The sequence below is a fragment of the Moschus berezovskii genome, chromosome 11 (assembly GCF_049115385.1).
Source record: "Moschus berezovskii isolate FMDL1 chromosome 11, NW_MosBer_1.0, whole genome shotgun sequence".
NCBI lineage: Eukaryota > Metazoa > Chordata > Mammalia > Artiodactyla > Moschidae > Moschus > Moschus berezovskii.
Genome location: NC_142470.1, coordinates 57,378,934 through 57,403,286, shown reverse-complemented (window position 1 = coordinate 57,403,286; position 24,353 = coordinate 57,378,934). Strand labels below are relative to the sequence as shown.

The window sequence follows — 24,353 nt, the reverse complement described above, 5'->3', positions numbered from 1 at the left end:
TGTAATGCACTAAGCTCCCCATCAACCTGTCTCAAGGACATTCTCTTTCCTCGGCAATGGAAAGAATACATTTCCCAGCATGCTTAAGGATTAGGTAAGACCATGTGACTGCTTCTAGCCAATGAATTGTGGGAATTCCAGGCAAACTGTAGGTCACCTGCCATGTCTACTCCATGGCACCCAATGGAAACCATATATTGGGAGGGCAGTGTCACAAGATAAACAGAACTGGATTCCGGAGGAACTAGATGAATGAAAGAGCCACTAACTCACTCAGATTGTGTGAGCAAGCTAAGTATATCTGCTAAGCCACTGAGATTTCAGGTTTAATCTGTTACTGAGACATAGCTTACCCAATTTTTCAGGCAAGAATACTGGAGCAGGTTGCCATTTCCTACTCTAGGGGATCTTCCCGACCCAGGGATCAAACCTGCATCCCTTGTGTCTCCTGCACTGGCAAGTGGATTCTTTACCACTGTGCCACCTGGGAGGCCCCTATCCTGACTTATGCCAGGGGAGAATATGGGAGTTTAAGAGCATTCAGGCTTGGTCGGGACAAGCATTTAAGGAATAAGCCCAAATGCAGAAGTCCCAAAGCTGGCTGAGAGATAAGCTCAAATAAAATGTGAGTCTCTAGAGGGGTAAGACTCACTCCCCTCCCCCATTAAGCCCAACATTCCTCCCCTGCCCTCACCCCCATTTACTTTTCTGAGAAATTTGGTGGGTCTGGGTTTCCCGGAGATGCTTCCTGTTTGTCTTGGCTGGCGAAGTTTTGCTGAGTTTCCTTTATGAGTCTCCAACCCGCCTCAGACTTCAGTTTTTGGCAGAGTCATTTCTAGATTTTATTCATTCAGTCAAAATTTATTGAATGTTTACAGTATGTCAGGTCCTGTGTGCCAGATGGGAAGAATAGAGAGGTGAGTAGGGCGTGATTGCTGCACACGGGGTGACATAACAGGGCGATGCCATTAGTGGTGTGACAGAATAGTCACAGGATGCTCTGGGCAAAGAGGAGATGGTCTCACTGTGCCCCGGAGTGCCCTGGGGACCCTGGCTTCCTGAGGAAGAGCTTCCCTTGTTTCGATTTCCAAAGGACAAGAGTGTTATCTGTCATAGGGGCGAGGGTAGGAGGAGCCTCCCAGGCGGAGGGAACAGTGCGTGTGCATGGTCGCAGCGCGTGTTTGCCCTGGTGCGCCGCTGGGGGTAGTCAGTAGGGACGTACAGATTGTATTAGAGATGGAGCTCCTGTATAAAACTGGCTTTGGGAGATTGTCTGTGTTACCACTTAATGTTTATTGAATTTGTTGTAATGAATTAAATTTTTACTAAAAAAAAGCACAAGATAAAAGAAGTTTTTTAGAAATACTTTAGAAGTTTTTAGAAATAATCTTTTGACTGGTTCATGCCCATTCACTCAGTAGGCCTGGTCTTAGGAATCTATACTAAGGAAATAATTAGAAAATCGAAAGAACTTTCTACTCCTGGATACTCTTGATGGTGTTATTCATGATACTTTAATTAAATGATGGTGTGTAGTGTGATGCTAAGGACTCCATACTCTGGCAAAAAGCTTACACTGTCCCACAGAAAGTGTAGGATACTAAATTTTATATATAATACATATATATATATATATATATACACACACATATAGTAATTTTATATATAGGGATCCCCAGGTGGCGCAGTGTTAAAGAATCCACGTGCCAATGCAGGAAAGACAGGAGAGGTTGGTTTGATGGCTGGGTGGGGAAGATCCCCTGGAGAAGGGAATGGGAAACCACTCCAGTATTCTTGCCTCGAAAATTCCATGGACAGAGGAGCCTGGCTGGCTATAGTCCATGGAGAGGCAAAGTCAGATATTAGCGACTGAGCATGCAATAATTTTATACATAATACAATTGATTGCATAAAATAAATAAACTGAAAGGAAATAAACTAAAAATATACTCACAGGTTTTAAAACCAATTATAACCCGAGTGTTGAAATTATCGGCAGTTCAAAATTCCTTCTGTGTAACATCTTCTGTTTTCTAGATATAGTGTGCTTGCTGCACTTACCTGGATGAAAAAAGTGTTTGTGTGCCCTTCCTTTTGTCTCCTTTTCTGCCTTCCTCTTTCCCTCTTTTCTCCCTTTTGTCTCTCTCTCTCCCTTCTTCCTACCCTCCTTCTCTTTCTTCCAGTTTCAGATTCTTAGGTCTTTGCTGTAAGCCTAATAATTAAAATTAGACCATGTGACAAAAGTCAGTTATGCGGCATACCTTGTGTACAGCATGGTGGAGAAAATCTCAAGTCCTGGTGTTGAACTGTTTCTGTTCACACACTTTGTGGGGACACTTTGGTTTACTAAGCTTTGTGATCGTAAGCAATTTATTTAACGTCCTTTCCCCTCATTTTCTTCTTTTTAAAAATAGATTTAAAAATAGTTACTTCAGGATGTTGAGAGGATTAAATGAGCACAGAAGTGAACTATTTAGCAGGGTCTTTAGTTAGCATTCAGAAAATCACTTATACTTTGGAACTTATGGTTGCTGGGGGGAAGGAGAGGGAGAAAATATAGTTAGGGAGTTTGGGATGGACATGTACACACTGCTATGTTTAAAATGGATAACTAACAAGGGCTTACTGTATAGCACATGAAACTGCTCAATGTTATGTGGCAACCTGGATGGGAAGGGAGTTTGGGGGAGAATAGATAAATGTATATGTATGACTGAGTCCCTTTGCTCTCTGCCTGAAACTATCACAGCATTGTTAATTGGCTATACTCCAATACAAAATAAAGAGTAAAAAGTTTTTTTAGAGGAAAATCATTAATGTTATTGGCTTAGTTTTGGTATGCAAACTTCTTTAAAGCTTAATCATCAAAAACAAAGACTAACATCCCAGAAAGTCTTTGTAAGCTTCTCATGAACAGGTGGACACATGAATATGTTGAGAAGGGCCTGAATAAACAAAGTTCTTATTTAATGTATAATGTCCCTACAACTTAGCACACACACACACGCACGCATGTCCCATATAGCGTTCCCCAATTTGCAGACAGCTGTGTCCATTAGAATGAGTGGCTCAGTCTTCTTTAAATACCAAGCATTTCAGAATCAGTGGCAACTCTTGGAAGAAGGTCTCTTAGCAACAGGTAACCTGGGCTTGTCCTTAATGTCTTTAGAACATCCAAAGCCATCAGCATGTGTTTTTGAGCTGAGCCTGGGGATCTGGAGGAATTAGACTGAGATGGAACATGTGAGACCTTAGCCTGGGGCGTGGCGTAGCTGAGAGGTACTTCATAATGCCCCCTGGCACTTCCCTCTGAAGATTCCTTCCTGCAACTGATCGTAAGTCATTTAGCAATTCCTGGTGGTGTGGATAGGTCCTCATTTTATGGTTTTAGAACCCAGAAGCTCATCTTGAGTTTCCTCACTTAGACCAAAATTTGCAGACCTGTCCATGAATGGATGTATCTGCCTCTGTCAACTCCTGTCACCAGCAGAGGGGTAGGAAGGGTGGAAACAGAGCATAGTTTTGGTATGCATGCTGTGCACGCTTGTTCAAAGTTTAATTATAGCAAAGACAAACATCCTAGTATGGCTTTGTTAGTTTCTTGAGAATAGGTGAGAACCCCCAGGGCCCATAGAGGGTCCTGTCCCAAGACAGAAGAGGCTGGTCTATAGATCCTTGGGGAGCTGACCTCTGGGAGAGGGTGGAGGAGGTGTCTCTGATGGAGAGGGCATGTGGAAAGCAGAGAGGAGAGGAGAGGATTCTATGAAGAAGGACCTGCGCCCTCCCTCTTTGGTTAAGGCCCTGATGGGGACCGAGTAACAGGGAGGAAAGGATGATGAAGGAGGGTGTGTGGTAGGCAGGCCCATGCACAGTGGCCTGCGAGGAGCAAGGTGGCAAGACTCCTGGCCTCTTGGCCACTCAGAATGAAGAGGAGAAAGCATGGAAGGAGAAAGAAGGGGACGGGGCTGCACAGTGTCACTGGATGGCTTGAGGCTTGCCATGTGTTATCTCCAGAGAATGGAAAACTTGCTGCTGAAGACCTCAGGGTCAGACAGGCCCCGCCTGCATTTGAGCCAACAGGGTGGGGCAGGCATTCCAGTGAAGGCAGTATCCTATACACTGCTTACTGTGGTATGTGTCAAAGGTGATATATCCACATCCATACTTGGGTTAGTGAGAAAGAAAAAGCCACAGAATCTCTGTTCTGTCAGAAGTCTTGTGGATGGTGGTGGTGGTATTAGCTGCTAAGTCATGTCTGACTCTTGTGACCCCACGGAAGCAAAATAGCCATGGGGTTGCAAAGAGTAGCACACCAGGCTCCTCTGTCCATGGAGTGGGTTGCCATGCCCTCCTCCAGGGGATCTTCCTGACCCAGGGATTGGACCCATGTCTCCTGCACTGGCAGGCAGATTCTTTACTGCTGAGCCACCAGGGAAACCCTGTGGCAGGAGTCTGACCCAGTTCTCACCTGGTACCATATTCTCTGTCTTTTCCCTCTCTGACCTAGCTCTCCAGTGTCACAGAGAGTTCACAGCTTTGTGAAATTCATTGAGTCTGGATTGTCCCCAAAGATGTTCTGGGCAACCCTTCTCTTGTGATGTGTACCCAAAATCAGCTTGGGAAACCCAGCACACCCTCCCCTGCTTCAGGGAGAAGCACAGTGCACTTTAGTATGTTAAGACTCTGGGGAAATTTGTGAGGATAAAAACCTGTTTGTCTCCTACACTGTGGTGGGAATGTAAGTTGGTACAGCCAATATGGAAAACAGCATGCAGGTTCCTCAGAAAGTTAGAATTATCATATGATCCAGCAATCCCACTCCTGGGCATATATCCAGACAAAACTACAGTTGAAAAGATACATGCACCCCTATGTTCATAGCAACACCATTCACAATAGCCAAGACATGGAAACAACATAAATGTCCATTGACCAATGAATGGATAAGGAAGATGTGGTACATATCTACAATGGAATATTACTCAGCCTTGACAAAGAACGAAATAATGCCATTTGCAGCAACATGGATGCAACTAGAGATTATCATACTAAGTGAAATAAATCAGAAAGACAAATACCATATCATTTACATGTGGGATCTAAAATATGACCCAAGTGCACTTGTTCTTGAAACAGAAACAGACTCATGAATGTAGAGACCAACTTGTGGATTCCAAGGAGGCGGGAGGATGTGGGAGGTTGGGGTTAGCCGATGTTAGCTATTATATATAGAATGGATAAACAAAGTCCTACTATATAGCATAGGGAACTATATTCAGTATCTTATGATAAACCATAATGGAAAAGAATATTAAAAAAGAATCTATATATATATGTATAACTGAATCACTTTGCTGTGCAGCAGAAATTAACACAACATTGTAAACAAACTTATATCAAGTAAAAAAAAAAAGTTTAAAAAGATAAAAACCGGTTTGATTTTGTGTAGCCCTCCTTTCTCTTTTCTTGTGCCATAATAGAGGCATCCCAGGTGGTGCTAGTGGTAAGGAGCTGCAAGAGATGTGGGTTTGATCTCTGGGTCAGGAAGAGCCTCTAGAGTAGAAATACTCCAGTATTCTAGCCTGGAGAATCCCATGGACAGAGGAACTTGGTGGGCTACAGTCCATGGGATCACAAAGAGTTGGACACAAGAGTGCGCACACACACACACACACACACACACACTGCCATAATAACTTTCATTAACATCCCATGGACCAAATGAACTTATTAGCCCGCAAATGCTGCCCTGATGGCTGGGGAAGACCTGTGTGTATTGTGTATAATCCTGTCTGGTTGTTCATGTAATTCGAACCTATTGGTGTGTGTGTCTGTGTGCCTCACTTCCCCAGCTTCAGTCGGTCCTCACAAGCCAGCTCTTTGAGTCCCTCCCCTGTTGGTCACTCTCATGAGAGTGTTCCAGGTTGTCAGTCTCCCAGGTGTCATCTGATGGGCTGATGTGGGCAGAACTGTCCTTTTTTTTTTTTTTCTCTTTGGACACCATCCAGGGATTTGAGTTCCTTTTTTCAGCAGCAGGGTCCATGTCCTTACATAACCAACAAAGGTGAGGCTATTTGCCAACCACAGACAGAAGAATTAAGATGGCAGCTTATTTTTGCTGCGTCAGTGGACTTAAAAGAGACCTGTGTTTTCTCCCCTCAGATCATCTTTGCTTTGAACCAGACCCGCCTGCAGCAAGGAAGCCTGTGAGCAGGCAGACTTCAGGTCCCCTACACACAGAGGACCTCCTCAAACACTGTAACTGTGGGGACCTCGGCTCCATCATCTTCAGCTATGACAGCTCCCAGATGAGAGCCCTTGACCCCTGCCCAGCTCAGCACACATTTAAGTGCAAGAATAAGGACATTACCTGCTGACACCAGGACAACCTGTGTACAAAGGACTGAGGTCACGAAGGGCTCTAAAAATAACTATGCCGATGTATGTGTTGAGTGAGATGCTGCAGTCAACAAAGACATTCTTTAGGAAACTGAGGAACAGTGGGGGCATTGATGAGAATTCATTCCAGATGAAGTCAAAGGATAAAGCTTCATGGGACTGGGCAGCAGGCATCATGAACCAGCCTGCAGAGAGAGGAAGGGGTCTGAGTCTGAAAGCTTCCTGGCTGACTTAGGTAACGTTTGAGAAATGATGGAGCAGAGTGTTGGTTGTGGCTTTTGGTGACTTTCAGAAACATGTGAGCACAATACAACAGGAAGTGTTCATGGTATTCTTACAACGGGTTGGGGGGTGGCCACACAGAAGAAGCTGGGGAGGCTGCCAGCATTTCCTGACATGGATTGCATCCGGCAGTGTTACAATGAATGTGGTGGAGCTAGTGCCATGAGTGTAGACACAGGACAGGCCTTTGCCTGGGGACCATCTAGGGAAGAAAGTGGTTCGCCAGGCCTCAGAGGAGGCTTCGCTACAGGAGGGAGATGGATGGATATTTGTTATGCTTTGATCAACAAGTGTCCCTTGAGACAGACCCTGGCTTCCTTCCCTCCTCTGCTAAGATCAAATGAAAGTGGTGAGTCCAGCCGAGCTTCTGATTTGGGGGAGTGTATTGTCTCTCCCACTTATAGGAGGAAGAGAAGGAGTGAGAGAGAGGGGGGAGCTGGTGGGTGTGAGTGATGCTGTCTGGGTCTGTTAGATCTGGGAATCCTATCATATCCAATGTGAGTGAGTGTAAGATGCGAAAAAGGAATGTCCCACGGAGAGGGACTTGCCCTGCAAATGTCAAAAGAGAAAATGAACTTTCCAGGGACTCTAGAGTGGGAGGAAGTAGAACCAAGGCAAAGCAAACAAGAGGAAGGGGAAAACAAGAAATACACTCAAGAAAGCACATCAGAGTTTATGGTGCACTCTGAGTGGGGGTGGGGGAAGTGGGGAGAAGGGTCAGGATCAACTGGGAAATTAAAATTTGAAGCTGTAGATAGAAGTTAACATGGGCGGGGGTGGGGCTTGCAAGTTAGAGTGGGCAGATGGCAAGGCTGACAGAGCCCTTAGTGGGTCGATGTCTTGTGTTCCTCTCCCGGGGCTCTTCAATGCCTGTCCTGCTCCCAGGGCCCCTGTGGGTGATGTGGGGTGTGGAAGGTGCCTGCCCTTGTGGAATGAGGGTGTCTGAATGGTGTAGGTGCTAGGTCATGTCTGGCATTTAGAAGGTGGGGCAGGATGGCAGGAGGCAACCACCTTGTACATTCAGGGCTGTTTCTATGGAGAGGATACTGGGGCAAAGGGAGTGCTGTGCGAAAGAGAAGAGATTTTTGGGAAGTGGACAAGAGGATCTTATATAAATGACATGACTTTAAAAAAAAAGATGACAAAGGGGAAGATAAAGGTATTTGACTTGAAAGTGAAAGAATATCATTACAAGGAAATAGCAGGACATCTGTTATCCATAAAGTGGAAGCTGATGGCTACATTACAGAGAGTGAGGACTTCCTAGGTGGCACTAGTGCTAAAGAACCCTCCTGCCAGTGCAAGAGACATAAGAGACACAGTTTCGATCCACTGGTCGGGAAGATGCCCTGTGCTAGGAAATGGCACCCACTCCAGTATTCTTGCTAGGAGAATCCCATGGACAGAGGAGCCTGGTGGGTTACAGTCCCTAGGGCCATGAAGAATGAGACATGGCTGAAATGACTGAGCACGCACACCCACTTGCAGAGAGTGAAGATTTTCAAAAGGTCTTTTAGAGGTTGCTGGAAGTTGGAGAAGGAGGAAGGTGAATGTCTTTGTCTGTATTGGGCTAGGGCAATGGTTAAGAGGAGGAGAGGAGGGCGGGGCGGGGAGGCCGAGGTTTGGGGCTGGAGAGAGAAAGTGGTGTGTCAGCCTCACCTACAGCCACTGTGTTGCAAAAACCACCCCTGGCTGGGACAGTTTTGGTGTAACAGCACCCTGTCGTTGGCCAAAATACTGAAAGTGGTTAACATGTGCAGCAGAATCAGGTGAAATATTTTACCAGTAGGGTAAAGAACACTGGAGAAAGCATGAGGGAGAAACAGGAATTAAATAAGGAAAATATAAAGGGATAAAATTTATAAATCAGCTGAATGTCTATAGAATTTCCATGTATTTGGTAATTGAATCATAAAGGTTGATTCTAAAGTATGTAAATGTGTAGTTATTTTTATGAAAAAAATTGTGTGTGAATAAAACAAGTTAAAACCATCTATGTGCTTGGAAGCAACCCAAGTGTTCACTGATGAATGAATAAAGAAGACATGGTACATAAATACAATGGAATATTACGCTCGCGTAAAAAGAATGAAGTAATGCCATCTGCAGCAACATGGATGGACCAGAGATTATCATACTGAATGAAGTAAGCCTTACAGAGAACAAATATTATATATCACTTATATGTGGAATCTAAAAAATAATACAGAAGAACTTATTTACAAAACAGATTCACAGGCATAGAAAACAAACTTATGGTTACCAAAAGGGAAAGAAGGAAGAGAGGCATAAATTAGGAGTATAGGATTAACAAACTATTATGATGCTGGGAGCGATTGGTGGTAGGAGGAGACGGGGAAGACAGAGAATGAGGTGGCTGGATGGCATCACCGACTCGATGGACATGAGTTTGAGTGAACTCCGGGAGTTGGTGATGGACAGGGAGGCCTGGCGTGCTGTGGTTCATGGGGTCGCTAAGAGTCGGACACGACTGAGCGACTGAACTGAACTGAACTGAACTGAATACATAAAATAGAGAAACAGGATTCACTATCTAGCACAGGAAACTGTATTAATGTCTTCTAATAACCTATAATGGAAAAGAAATGAAAAAAAAATGTGTATAACTTAATCATTTTGCTACATACCTGAAACTAACACAGTGTTGTAAATCAGCTATAATTCAATTAAAAAAACAAGAAACCAAACAACTGTGGACGTGCTGTGCACAGAAATTGTTTCCTTTCTTTCCCAACCTCCCACTCCCATCCAGGCTGGCACTTAACATTGAGCAGAGTTCCATGTGCTATACAATAGGTCTTTGTTAGCTATCCATTTTAAATACAGTCCCTTCAGCTTTTCACCTGAAACTATCACAACAATGTTAATCGGCTATACCCCAGTACAAAATAAAAAGTTTAAAGTTAAAAAAAAAAAAGAAATTGTTTCCTTACAAAAACACGTGGCATCAAACAGAATCATTTAAGTGGAAAAAGAAATACTGTTTGAAATAGCCTAAGAGTTCTTTCAGGGCACTTTGTTTAATATTTTTCACTTGGGTTACAGGGAATGGTATCACTGTCTGGAAAAACAGCAGGCAAGGGGCTCCCAGAATGGTGTTTTTCTTGACAGCGTCTTGACTCTTTGGGTTGGGTGATATGATGCTCAAAATTAAGCAACTTCATTCATAACTCTGTTGTCCTTATTTCTCTTTATATTGACGGAGGTTTTCAATTTTATTAACGCCACACTACCACTGTAGGCTCGCTTCACTGCTCAGGAGATTGACAGCTACTTCCTCCCAGGAAGGTTATCTACAAGAGAAAGTAGAGGATGGGGAAGTGGGTGAAGGCCCTTTTGGAGGAGTTCCCTTGACAAAGGCTTTTTTTTGCCTTTGGAGCTGGTGCATTGCAGGTTATCTCTGATCAGACTCAGGACTCTGTTGCTTCTGCCAAGGACAGGATGTTGAGGGGGGCCCTGGTATGTGGGAGAGGAGTGACGCCTTCTTTGACTTTTTTTAAATTAAACTTTTTATTTTCTATTGGAGTATAGCCGATTAACAATGTGATAGTTTCAGGTGGACGGCAAAGGAACTCAGCCATTATTGTGTTCTCAGTCATGTCCAACTCTTTGCAGCTCCATGGACAGTAGCCCGCCAGGCTCCTCTGCCCATGGGATTTTCCAAGCAAGAATTCTAGAGTGAGTTGCCAATTTCTACTCCAGGGGATCTTCCCAACACAGGGATCGAACCCTCATCTCTTGTGTCTCCTGCATTAGTAGGCAGATTCTTTACCACTAGCGCCACCTGGGGAGCACCAACCACACATATACATGTATCTGTTCTACAAACTCCCCTCCCATCCAGGCTGCCACATAACATTAAGTAAGCAGAGTTCCATTTGCCTTACAGTATGTCCTGGTTGATTATCTATTTTAAATATAGCAGTGTGTACTTGTCCATCCCAAACTCCCTAACTGTCCCTTTGATGGTGTGAAACTTTGCTGGATGGGCTGGTGCCGGTTAACATTAGCTCTCTTTCCACAAGGGTTTCCTGATACACTCCCTGGCTGGAAAGGCATTTACCTGGCACTTAATCCCAACTTTTTCCTGGCACCTTTCTGTGTTTTAACTTCCCCTAAAATTTTTCTTTTCTGTGCTACTTAACTGTGAGCCTCCCAAGCCTAAGGTACATCAGCTATTATTAACTATTAGTAGTGTACATGGAGATAGACTGGAGAAAAATTATTTCCTTTTTTGGGAATATTGAAATATATTCCTGTATTTCTTGAGCGATTCTAACACACCTTGGCAGCTTCCAGAATTAAGGATGGAAATGCTGGAGGCTGGGTAATATGCAGAAGGAATATTTGCTTTCTTCTTTCAGTTCTTCCACTTGCTTCTTGAAATTGGACCAGTCATCCTGCTCGGTTTTTTTTCTTACCAGATGCAGTGACTGGAGAGAAGCACTTCTGGAGCGGCAGAGTGAGTGATCTAGTGTCATCTCCTGGTCTCAGGATCCTTAGCTTAATTATATCTGCAAACTACCTACCTGCCTTTTTTTTTTTTGCCATGTAAAATTTCTCCTTGGTGGCTCAGCGGTAAAGAATCCGCCTGCCAATGTAGGAGACCCTGGTTCGATCCCTGGGTTGGAAAGATCCCCTGGAGAAGTGAATGGCTATCCACTCCAGTATTCTTACCTGGAGAATCCCATGGACAGAGGGGCCTGGTGGGCTACAGTCCATGGAGTTGAAGAGTCGGACATGACCTAGTGATTAAAACAACAATAAGATATAGTTCACAGGTTCTAGGGGTTATATAATCAGTTTATCACAACATCTGAAACTCAGTTAATGTAGTATCTCATATTGATGGAATAAAGGACAAGAATGACAAGATCATCTCAATAGGTGCAGAAAATGCATCTGATGAAATGGAATCTTTCAGATAAAATCAGTCATCAGACTAGGAATGGAAGGGGACTTTATCAACCTGTTAAGAAAATTGCTATGAAAAACCCATAGTTGATATCATATTTAATGAAGAAGACTGAATCCCTCTAAGATTAGGAACAAGACACAGATGTCTGCTCTCACCACTTCTCTTTGACATTGTGCTGAAGGTTGTAGCCTTCAGGGAAATTAGACAAGGGCAAGAAATAAAAGCTGTTCACATTGGAAAGGAGGAAGTGAAGTATCTCTTTGTTTTCAGAAGACATCATCTTAGGTATAGAAAATCCTAAGTAATACACACACACACAGAAACCTATTAAAACTATTAACTGAGTTCAAGATATAAGATCAATACAAAAATTATTTGTATTTCTATACCCTAGCAATGAATAATGTGGAAATAAAGAAACCAAATCCACCAGATATGATATCTTATAATAACCTATAATGGTAAAGAATCAGAAAAAGAACCCGTCTATGTACAACTGAATCACTTTGCTGTACACTTGAAATTAATATTCAAAATTAACTATACTTCAATTAAAAAAGTTAAAAATAAAAGAAACCAGTTCCACTTGCAAGAGCACAAAAAATCTTTAGGATTCAATTTAGTAACGAGCAAGATGTACAATAAAAACTAAAAACATCATTGGAAGGAATTAAAGAAGATCTAAATAAGTAGAAAGACATCTCATGTTTGTGGATTGGAAGACATAATAAATAGTGTTAAGATACAGTATTTCCCAAATTGAGCTACACATTCAGTGCAAGCCCTATCACAATCTCAGCTGATGAAAATGTTTTAAAATTACTGGTAAGGGTTGCACACACTTTATGAATGTTCCCCAAAACCCTGAATCAGTGAATTTTATGTTATGAATATAATGTTCAAATAAAACTGTTTTAGAAAAAATAGTCAGATTTCTTTGTCTTGTTTGTTGAAAATTTCTACTTGAAACAAATGGCTTGGTAGCCCTGGGTGGGTCTGGGAGCGAGTTTCCTTCTCCTGAGTCCTGTATGCTGTAGTTGGATGGCAGACTGTGCTATACTGCCCATGTCAAGCTTGTCTCAATGAGCTGTCGACCATTGCTCTGCAGGCACCCTGATAAGGCTCAGGTCTCAAAGGTGTCCATGGCTTGTTCCCTAGTTGGGTGGTGGAGGCTCTCTGTTAGGATTTGGAGCTGGTGACTTTGTTCCAGTGGCCTTGCTAGGTCTGAGAGATGAAACAAGAGAGAGCTGGATGCTCAAGGATGCCCACCTCCTTAATGTGTGTTTCTGCCTCCCAATGCTGCTGACTTGGCTGATGTTTTAAGAGCTTCCCAGATGTCCAGTGCTGGGATGACGGGGTGCTGGGAGCAGGGACCAGAAGAGGCTTTGAGATGACATCGGCCTGCTGATGTGAGGAGGGCCGGCCCTCCAGATGGAGACTGTGCTGGACAGATGGCACAGGTGACACTGGGACACCTGGGCTTGCCTGATTCTCAGGCCTGGTGCTTCATACAGCTGCAGCTCTGGATAGAGCCCTCACAGTCCCGGGCCCTCTGGGTGTCGGGAGTGTCCTGGAAAGCCACCATGGCTGAGCTGTCTTCATGGGGCTGCATTCTCCCCCACATGTGTCCATTTCTCCTGGTGCCTTTCTGAAGGCTGAGTTGATCAGAGGGAATCATAGAAATACAGGAATTGCCCCCAAACTCAGCCTTGGCAGTGTGAGATTTAGAAACCTGTGTGGTTAGCACACTTTTAATTGCAAAGTGAGGATAAGCCCAAACTGAAAGCTCCAGAGGTTTAAAAGGAAGCAGCAGCTTTTGTCATGGGGACTTGCAGGTGAAAGATGAGATGTGGCGCTTCTCTTTGGAGTAGGAGGAAATTGAAGTCACGCAGTATAGTATGTTCCATAATGATGACAATTGCTGATAGGGACTGTTCATTCACTGGACAATTACTGTTTTCATTCCTATTTGGTTGAGAGTGTGGACGCTGGAGCCAGACCACCTGGGTCTGAGTTGCAATTTGCTTAATCTGTCTGTGCCTCTTCCTCATCTGGATAATGGGGTTTCTAATACACCTGCCTTGTAGGATGGTTGGAGGGAGGCAGAATGTTGTGTAGAGCACCAAGAACAGTGCCACACACCTTGTAATGCTCAGGAAATGTTAGTTGTTTTTACAGTTGTGGTTTCTCCTTGTTAACATGGACTGGGTAATGGCTAGGGGGGCAGTGGTGAAAGCCATCACTGCAGCACTCTGCAAGCTCAGCCCCCCTCCCCAAGTCTGGGCATACTCTGTACATGAGCTTGCTCCCTTCTACACTGGGCCTTGCCAATGTTCTTTTCTTCTGAGTCCATTGCATGTATTCATGCTCAGTCGCTCAGTCATGTCTGACTCTTTGTGACCCCATGGACTGTAGCCATCCAGGCCCCTCTGTCCATGGGGTTTCCCAGGCAAGAATACTGGAGTGGGTTGCCATTTCCTCCTCCAGGGGATCTTCCCAACCCAGGAACTGAACATGTGTCTCCAGCATTGGCAGGCGGATTCTTTGCCACTGAGCCACCTGGGAAGCTCAGGGTCAGTTGCCCCTCTTCAATCTTGGGTTCCTAGACTATGGTTGGACCCAAGAATGCAGTAGAGCCCAGTGCCTTCTCCTCTAAATACCACCCTCAGGCTCCCCAAGTTCTAAGTTTTCTCTGCTTCTTATCACGGTGGAGTGGGTGGAGTCAGGACAAGGGAGAGTATGGATGGACCTTCATTTGTTTTCCTGGTCTCTGGCTCTGAAGTATTCTGTTGCCAAAATTGCACAGACCCTGGGGCCAAGCTGCCTGGATTTATATTCTGCTTTGCTGCTACTTTGTGTGTGAAGTCTTGAACCTGTTTTACCTGTTTTCCATTTTCAAGTGGAGATAATAACAATCCATCCAAGGTTTTTTCCTGGATCAGAGGATGGTATGCTGCAATTTAATTAGCTGTTTAGGACATTAATGTGCCAACTGTCACAGAAGGGGACATCGTGACCTCGGGAGATCATGTCAGTTCTGAGCATCAGAGACTGAAATGGGAGAAGACGAATCCCAAGGTCTACCCCTTGAAAATTCTTATTTTAAGATGCCACCGTAAGCTTGTCTGGTTGATCTTTGAGGCTTTTTATTGAAAAAGAAAAAAACGATATGAAATTCAGGTTGAGGTTTCCAGCTATGGTGGCTTCTGCTAAATGGAGGATTTTATTGTGCATTTATAAGTATACCTAGGGCAGAAAAGGGCTGGGGTCTTTGAGATAATCAGTTTACACAGAATAGTCAGGACTTTCAACACTGGACTCTGAGGTGGAAGGTTGGGACTCCGTGTCTCCTTAGCTGCCCTGAGCCAAACAGCTAAACAGAGTCCTCACCTCTGAGACACTGCTTATTGCACGCTGTGGCCCCTTTGCAGAAGCTCTCCGAACTTCAGGGTTGGACAGAGGGAGGGGGTTGGCAGGGTTATTTCTTGGTCCTTGGGCATGTATTTGGGGGTGTGTGTTTAGGGTCACAAGAACTGCCACCTTTCTGATTGTTTTTCTCACCACAGGGCATTTCATGGGCAACAGCACAGTTTTCCACGTTCTGTGGTGGGAAGGCTGTGAAGTAGAACATTCCCCCACTGGACGACCCATCAACAAATAACCTTCCTGTGCTTCAGTCCCGGTTGGGGAGCAGTTAGGGGAGCCAAGTGCCCCATGGGGCTGCCTGGGCACCAAAGTGAGAGGTGTCCAAGGAGTTACAAGGGCCCCAGCAACGGCCATTAAGCAACTTCTCTGCCCCTGGGTCAGCTGGTGCCCCCATGTGACTGGGACACTGTCAGACAAGTTGGCCAGTGAAGTACTTTGGGCAGCAGAGGTTCCAGTGGCCTTTTGTCAGCAGAGCTTGGGGAAGACACGAAGGTGAAGGTAATTATGTGGTCCTGGGTCCCAGGTGGGGTGATTCAGCTCAATGCTCTGTCTTTCACCTGTACATTTGTGAAGTTTTAGGGAGGCATGTGGTGGAGTCAGCCATAAAGTAAGGTGGAGTGGGATGGTGGGTGGTGGTGGGGTGGTGGGGCAGAGATGCAGGAGTGCCTGCAGACCCACCTCTGAGACAGCAGCAAAGCCCCTTCTCTTTTTCTGAGCTGTTTCCTCCCTCCAGGTCTGTTTATTTCTCACTTTTTATGTAGAGTCAGCCTCCTGTCCTGTGGTCCCTTCTGTAAAGAATTCAGGAGGCCAGGATCCCCCACTCTTAGCAATGCTGCCGCCCCATGCTGGCCACCCTGCTAGTCTCTGCCCCGTGTCCAATCCCAGTGGTGGCCCTTCCTACCCACCTCTGTAGGTCTGATTGGGCTGCCATAACAAAACACCACAGACTGCGTGACTTCAGCAGTGGAAATTAATTGTATCATGATTCTGGAGGTTAGAATCCAAGATCAAGGTGTTGGCAGTTTTGGCTTCTCCTGAGTCCTCTCTCTTTGGCTTGCAGATGGCCACCTTCTCACTATCCCCATGTGGCTTTTCCTCAATATAGTCCTGGTGTCCCTGTGTCCACATTTCCTCTTCTAAGGACACCAGTCAGATTGGCCTAGGACCCACTCTCAAGGTTTCATTTTAACTTAATATCCTCTTTAAAATTCTTGTCTCCAAATACAGTCCTATTTTGAGGTTTAGGGATTAGGGCTTCAGCTTGTGAATTTTGAGGGAACACAGTTCAGCCTGTAGCACACCTTCCTGGCTCAATCCCTCCAGATCGTGGTCACCAGCGCCCCCTGCTGGCAGGTCCTCAGCTGTGGTGAGAGGACTCCAGGAAGAAAATGCCAGCCTCGGCTGGGCTGAGGGGGTGTCTGACTGATGCCTGCCCTTCTCCAGATGCCCTCTTCCTCTTTGGAGACACACCTTCACCTCATGTTGTCTCAGATCAGGTCCTCCGCTATCCCCTCACTCCAGAAGTTCTTCCTTGGGAGCCCACTTTCCATCTTAGGAGCCAGGATTCTCTGGGTCTCCCTCAGTGGGAAAGCTTGGCTACATCCTGGGCTTGTCTCACCCCCACCTCTCTTGGCATCCTGCATTCCGTGTATCAGTAACGACAGTTCTTCACACGGTACTTTCTAGTTTACAAAAGCCCTCACCTAAGACTTCTCATTTGCCACCTTCACCAGGTCTCTGGCTTCTTCTAGTAAAACCTCTCTCAGATTTGCCCCCTTTGTTCCTAAGGTCATCGTCCTCTGGTCACTCCTCCTACCTTTCTGTGGGACTAATCTTGCAAGTGTCTCTTACCCAGAAGCCTTCAGGGTTTCTTGTTGTTCTCTTCATGCTGACACCTTGGGAGCCAGATTCCATGTTTTCCCAGGTTCTGCCTCTGATATTCTGCCTCAGAAACCTTGTGTCCCTGCGGTTGCCTCTCCACCTTTGTTAATGCTCTTCCTTTCCATTGTCTGCAGTGCCTTCTCCTCTCCTTCCTGCACTGAGAAAATCCGGCCCCAGGTCTCCAGGTCTTTCTCTCCTATTCTCCTTCAGCTCTGTGGGGAGAGCCAGAGCTGAATAGAATCTGTGGATCTTTCCTCACCCACCGGACTGAGTGCTTGGGCAAAGCAGAGTGGGCTGGACCCTCTGATCATTTCTCAATCTCTGACCCCAGGCTGACTGGCAAGGCTGGGATTTGTCACTGTCTCTTTGGGTTGTCAGAGTGTGGGAGTGTGTGTGTATTGCTGCTTGCTCCCAGACTCCTTAAATCTGCCTCTAACCCTGACACCTGCCCTTGAGGGAAGAGAGCTCAGGAGTCAATATTTTAAAAATCTGTCCTTGAGATTCTAACACACAATGAGGGCTAAGAACCAGTCCTATCATTTACTGGGCTGCTCACACTTCCCAGGGGAGGAAGGAATATTTATGGATTGATTGGTGCTAACTGGTTCACACAGACTCTCAATCCTTAAAACTGTAACCAGGAAGGGTTAATTTTGAATTTACATTGGATCTGCTTCTGTGACTTTAACCCTTACCTTGCTGCTTTTGTTATTATAGGCATACCTAATGACCTGCCTCAGGGAGATAACTTTACCCCATCCACCTGTGAAGGACTGTGACATTCTTGAATTCTTTGTGTGGCAAATGGCACCGCACCCAGTGCCCCTGTCTGCCCACTTAGTGGCCCAGAAATTCACATTTCGGGAGGCCAGAATCACAGATAGATATGACATCTTTGTTTGTTGATATGACAGGAGATATTCCATTTCACACCACCCATGAAATGACTATAAGGAAGTGAAACTAACACATCCCCATATCTGAGGCTTGTCATTCTAGGAGATATTTGCAGGAATTAAATGGTATTTTTACTTTGTTTCCTCACCTCCCCTCATCTCTGATCCATAAAAGAACCTGGCATTCAGGCCCCAACAAGACGGTTATTTTGAGGTTCTGACCTACCATCTTCTTGGTCAGCTGGCTCTGGAATAAAGTCCCTTCCTTGTCTTAACACCTGTCTCAGATTTATTAGCCTTTCGTGTGGGGACCAGAGCAGGCTTGGACTCTATAACAAAACCAGCCTCTGAGGTGGTGGTTTCTTCTTCAGTGATGAAAAAACTGAAGGTGACGCAGCTCATCAAAGTCAGGAGACAGTTCAGAACCTTTGCTTGTACCTCCCTTCTCTTTCTGCCTTTTCTTCTCCTACTTTTAGCTTTGCGGCTCCTTCCTCTTTGTTCATGTTGTTTCCCCTGCCCGGGATCTGTTAGGGGAACCACACTGACTGAAACCGCCTGCCTGGCAAGGCACCATAGTAACCATTCGCGTGAGTTATTTTATGACAGGAGGTTCTGTTAAGGAACGTGGAACCAATAAACCACCACTTAGCAGAAGAGTTCGGGAAAGGTCAAAGGGAGACATCACATATCCTACCACCTCTCAGAATCCCTCTCACTGGCCTCCACCTTAGCTGAGCAATGCACGCGCTACCAAGAAGAACTCTAAGTCAGAATGATTGGCCGAAGACAACCTGGAAGCTAATCCTGTGACCATAAAACCCAAGAATTGAGCCAGGAGCTGAGCAGTTCTCCTGGGTTCCCTTACGCTACTGCTCTCCACCGGGCACCCTTTCCAACAAAATCGCTTGCTTAGTCAGTTCATGTGTCTCCTCGGGATAATTCATTTCTGGGTACTAGACAACCACTTACAGGCCCTAGAAGGAGTCCCCCTTTCTGCAACAGATCCATTCAGTGCCCACACCCCTAATTCTATCAGAGTCTGTGAGAACCAGCACAAAGACCTGGGTTCCCCTCTCATGTGATCCTGGGGAGTTTGGGATATGTGGCTGCAGCAGCTGTCCTGACTGTGCTCTGTGTGGGTTGCATCAAAGAGTTTTCAGTGGTGATCTTGTCTGGAGTTCTCTTAGGTGAGGCCGCAAGGGAGCATGAGGTCTCCAAAGATGCTTCTCTTCAGGGAGAAGAAGAGGTGAGGGGCCTAACAACCCAGAGCCAGGGAGATAGCCACAGTGAAGGTGTGGGTGAGGGGGCCCAGGGCAGTGGCTATGGAGAGACTGCCTTCCTTCTTCCCCTTCTTGGCAGCCATGTGATAATCCTTAAGGATGATTCTGAGGATAGACACTTGAATCTCGACAGGGCTCTGTGGGTGTTAAAGAGCCTCTTTCTGAGCAGGGCCCTTACAGGGATTCAGGAGGGATTAACAGGGTTAAGGGCCACTTCAGTTGTTCTAAGTAAATAGCATTTACATATTTTCCACCCCTCTTTAAATGCTGTTCTCTTCAGTGACTTTCCAGACCGTGGTGATCCATTGTTAGGCAAATGGCAGTAATCATAAGCAGTTAACAAGGAATCTTCCATTTCTACCCCAGAGCTAGGGGATCTGGAGAGAATACAATGATGGCATATGAAGGAAAAACAAAGCTTCAAAAGTGGTCTCTTCTTCTCCAGGTGGCTTTCCACCTGCTTCCCCGAGCCTTCTTAAACTTTCACATTATCTGCCTTTATGAGGTCCTGAGCCTTGAAGGTGTGGGAGGGCGTCATGCTGTGGGGCCTTCCTTCAATCCCTCGCCCTTCCTCTCCAGAAACCATTGCCTCTTCCGCCATCTTGGCTACGGAAGTGCCCGCCCCTGAAGCGCTAGTACTGGAAACTGGGTCTTTGGAGCGCTCGCTGTTGGTGCCGCACGTGTCTCTGCCCAGACGTGCCCACCTGCCAGGGGAAGCACCAGGAATGTTCCAGAAGAAGTGGAGGGGCCGCAGCAGACGCAGGGCCTCCAGCAGTGTAGTGACCGGTGGGTCCGACTGGAAGAGAAGTGAGGCAACTGGGCCTGCCAGAAGCCCATCCCCTGATGGGTCCTCACCCCGTAAGCGCGGGTGAGCAGCAGTCCAGGAAACTGGGTCTTATTTGCTTAGGCAGAGGTTCAAGGCTGTGGTTGGGGCGAGTGTCCCCACCGTTAGGGAGCAGCCTTTCCTGTTCCTCATAGCCCTGGGTCTGGGTCGGGGGGAGGGAGCCGTCTTCTGTCTGCTCTGATGGAGGGGAATCCAGATTAAATTTAACCATCCTTCACTGATAGAGGTATACACTGACCTGTTTATTACCTTCTCAGTCCGGGGTCTTTTGTTTCAAGGTGGCCATGCGAGCATTGGGCATCTTACAGCTGAGCTGAGCTGAGAGGACCAGGGAGCCTGAGGTCATGGGCCTCTTGGCTCTACTGTCTTGACCTGTGATAGCTGCTTGGTGTTCACACCAGACCCAAGCTGGAATAGGGGAGAGAGCCAGAGAGCCAGGGAGGAATCACACTGGCTTGGTGGTGCCTGTGTGTGTGGTCAGGGTCCTTGCCTGACATTGCCCAGATGCTGATGATTTGCAAGTAGTTGAGTAACCTAGTTATAATAATCCTTGAACCAAGAAGCAGAGAGCTGAGGGAGAGTCTTAGCACCTGTACCATTTGGTTTTCTTGTGGCTGGGGTTAAAAAGGCCGAGATGTAGGAAATCTATTAACATACTGAAATCCAGTCCTGTCTTTGGAGGAGAGAGGTGGAAAGAAGCCATGCAGGACTCTGGGGGCCTCAGAGTGTCTAGTTGCTCCTTTTGTGCCCAAAGACTTTTTCTTTGTCAACAAGTGCTGCAGTCCCACAGCTCCAGGCCCCTGTTCTGGACAGGCACATCTCGCAATAACCCCACAGCTAGATGGTGGCCAGCAGTGCCTGCCTGTCTCTCTGACTTCTGCATTCTGAGTGCTGGTGCTGGCTTTCCAAACAGAGACATACTTCCTATATTGACCAGAGGAGTCAAGCCAAGACCCTGACCCCTTGAACTTGAAGGACAGCCCTTCCTGGGCTGGCCCTTATAGGCACAATCCAAAAGAGACTCAGAATAAAAGCCAGCACTGATTCTTTTTTCCAAGGAATGACTTTGGGTTATCCACCAGTGCTTGGGGGAAGTATATAGTTTTGTAATATAATGAACTGTATGAAAATAATTAATTGTAAATGAATTGTATGAAAATCATGACTTTTTTGTGCAGATTTTCCCCCTTACATTGTATATATCAAGCAGACAACTCTCTTTGCTCACACGCTCTGAATCCCACCTCTTCTGCACTCCTAGCCCCACTCCTGGGCCTGCCTGCAGCCATGGACCCTGCCCCTTCTTTCTGCCACTCTCCTCATCGTCTCCTGGTTCTGGCTGCAGTGGAGTCAGCAGGCCCTGGGACTTCTGTTCTGCTCCTCTCTGTTCAAGGTCTGGTGACTAGGGTGCCTCCCTCACTCTGACAGATGCTTTCACCAGGTATAGTGTGTGAGGATGTTTCATCCACATGTGAAGACTGGTGGATGGTAGGGTTTGTCAGAGGTGCTGTGTGAGAAAATGGTTTCAAACTCTCCTCCTACCCTTGTCCTGTGTGTTATTTATTATTTATGTCTTTGTGTTTTCCAAATAAAGTCTTATGGAGAATATCTCTAAAAAATGAGTAAGAGCCGAACTGCCCTGAGTGAGTCTGAAATGGAAACCTTCAGCTAGTCTCCATGTACTACCCCCGACCTCACCCCCCAGCCCTCCTCCCCGGGTTCCACCTTGGTTACCAACCAGGAACTCCTACATGTGGCCGAGTTTCCTTATGGTTCTCCTGGGCCTCTGAACAGCTCACAGAAACCCAGAGGACCTACGCAGGACTTGGACGGGGCTGATAAGCAGCAAATGTGTTTGTTCCTAATCTTGTTTTGGTTACCTTGATTGCTTGGGCTTGCAGCTCTGCTTTCTAGAGACTTTCTTTTTTTTCAAACTTTTTATTTTGTATTGGTGTATAGCTTATTAACAGTGTTTTGGTAGTTTCAGGTGTTCAGCAAAGAGACTCAGCCATATGTATGTGTATCCATTCTCCCCTAAACCCCACTCCCATCCAGGCTGCCACATAATATTGAGTTCCATGTGCTATACATGTCCTTGTTGGTTACCCATTTTGAATCTAGTGGTGTGTACATGTCCATCACAAACTCCCTATCCTTGTCTCCCTGGCAATTCTAAGTTTATTTTCTAAGTCTGTGAGTCCCAGAGACTTTCTTGTAGGTTCATTCTTTGTCGTTTCCAGGGCCGGGAACGTCTTTGGGGTCCCACAGAAAGAGTAATGTGATGGCACTCAGGACCCGTGTCCACCACCTTTGCTCCACTCCGTGCCCCCTGTGGGAGGGTTGGGGTGGGAGGGCTGAACTTTCACAGATATCCTTGCAGCTGTGATTGAGAGTCTTCTCATGAGATACACTGCGGGAGATTCAGAAGATGAAAGGGGCAGAAGACCTTTTTCTTCAATAGTGGTGGCGGTTATGTGCCGGCTCCAGCAGACACAAGTTTGTGCAGTGGCTAGGCTCTGCATGAGGTTGGCACAGTTTCCTGCAGCTTTCTGATCTCGGATTATAGCTGCTCGGGTGCCTAATATCAACCCTCTGACTTCTGCAGCTGCAGCCACTCCCATAGCTCAGGAAGCACCGCTTCCTTCTTGAAGCACCAAGAGGAGCTGCTGATTTCTGCACTGATACAAATGCTCCTTGCTTCTCAGTGACTTGAGTCTGTTCTTAACTTTGGTAGGTAGGGGGATGAAGGTGGGGTTGTTGTTGCTGTTCAGTTGCTCCATCATGTCCGACTCTTTGTCACTCCATAGACTACAGCACACCAGGCTTCCCTGTCCTTCACTATCTCCTGGAGTTTGCTCAAACTCATGTCCATTGAGTCAGTGATGTCATCCAACCATCTCATCCTCTGTCGTCCCCTTCTCCTCCTGCCTTCAGTTCTTTCCCAGCATCAGGGTTTTTCAATGAGTTGGCTCTTTCAATGAGTCTCATCAGGTGGTCAAAGTATTGGAGCTTCAGCGTCAGTCTTCCAATGAATATTCAGGGTTGATTTCCTTTAGGATTGACTGATTTGCTCTCCTTGCTCTCCAAGAGACTCTCAAGAGTCTTCTCCAGCATCACAGTTCAAAAGCATCAATTCTTTGGTGCTAAGCCTTCTTTATAGTCCAACTCTCACATCTGTACATGACTACTGCAAAAACCATAGCTTTGACTAGATGGGCCTTTGTCAGCAAAGTGATGTCTCTGTTTTTAATATGAAGGTGGAAGAGGGGAGGTAAACAGGAGGGAAGAATTACTGTGGCTGATCCTGTTCTTTCAACTTCCTGTTAAGTGGGTGTCATGGCTTTCTCCAGAGGCCCACATTCTAGCTGAGTGGTACCCAAGTTCTTGGCTCATATTAGGGCCAGCCAAGGAAGCAATGTAAGAATGGGTTAGCATAAGAATGGCCATCTTAGAGGCTGGAAAAACCATTTTTACTGAGTATGTGACTTGAGGGAAGAAGAACTAAATAAAACCTGGAAGACAAGTTAATCTTAAGTACCAGGAAGGCAAGTTAATCTTAAATACCAAGAATGTGGGCAGCTTCGACACTGAAAATTAGGTAACCAGGTCTGATAAACTTATCTCCTTAAGACCCCAGGAGAGAGATAGGCACAGCTGTGTGTGTGTGTAAAGAAAATTCCTGTGAGTTAGGTAATTTAGAAATATCATGATTTGAAATGCTATATAACCCCTTGGCTCTGAGTGCTCAGGGTCCTTGTTGAAACCCGCTGCGTCGGGTGGACACTTGGACCCCAGCTAGCTGGAAATAAACCTCGCTGTGTGTCTTGCATTATCGTGAGTGTCCTCTGTTCCTTTGAGGGAAGGGCGACTCCAGACCCTAACAGCAACAGATTCTGTTGGCAAAATGGTTTGCAAAACACAGTGGTTGGACTTCTCTGGTGGTACAGTGGATAAGAATCCTCCTGCCAATGCAGGGGACATGGGTTCAGGGACATGGGTTCTATCCCTGGTCTGGGAAAATTCCACATGCCAGAGAGCAACTAAGCCTGCATGCCACAACTACTGAGCCTGTGTGCTGCAACTTCTGAAGCCCACATGGTTAGAGTCTGTGCTCTGCAACAAGAGAAACCATCGCAAGGAGAAGCCCACACACAGCAACCAAAACTAGCCCCCACTTACCGCAACTAGAGAAAGCCTGTGCACAGCAGTGAAGATCCAGCACAGCCAAATAAATAAAAATTTAAAATACAAACCACCCCAAAGTGGCTGCTCCATGTCAGCACTGGCCCAGCAACCTCTGAGGTGGCAGGGGCGCCAGTGCACCTGGGGGGGACTTGGCCAGTTTTCACATGAAAGGGTTAGTGGCTCAGTCATGTCTGACTTTTTGCAACTGTATGGACTGTAGT

General features: G+C 46.1%; 1 protein-coding gene across 1 annotated transcript; it reads left to right on the top strand.

Annotated features, from left to right (window-relative positions):
• The first annotated feature begins 4,757 nt into the window (after nt 1–4,757).
• On the top strand, nt 4,758–20,880 carry TRABD2A (TraB domain containing 2A). Its single transcript, XM_088841692.1, is given in 11 exon segments — nt 4,758–4,787; nt 6,163–6,232; nt 6,235–6,314; nt 9,908–9,979; nt 9,982–10,084; nt 15,187–15,288; nt 19,154–19,186; nt 19,683–19,847; nt 19,850–19,910; nt 20,722–20,816; nt 20,819–20,880. Coding segments are annotated over 11 exon segments (873 nt in total).
• Nucleotides 20,881–24,353: the final 3,473 nt, after the last annotated feature.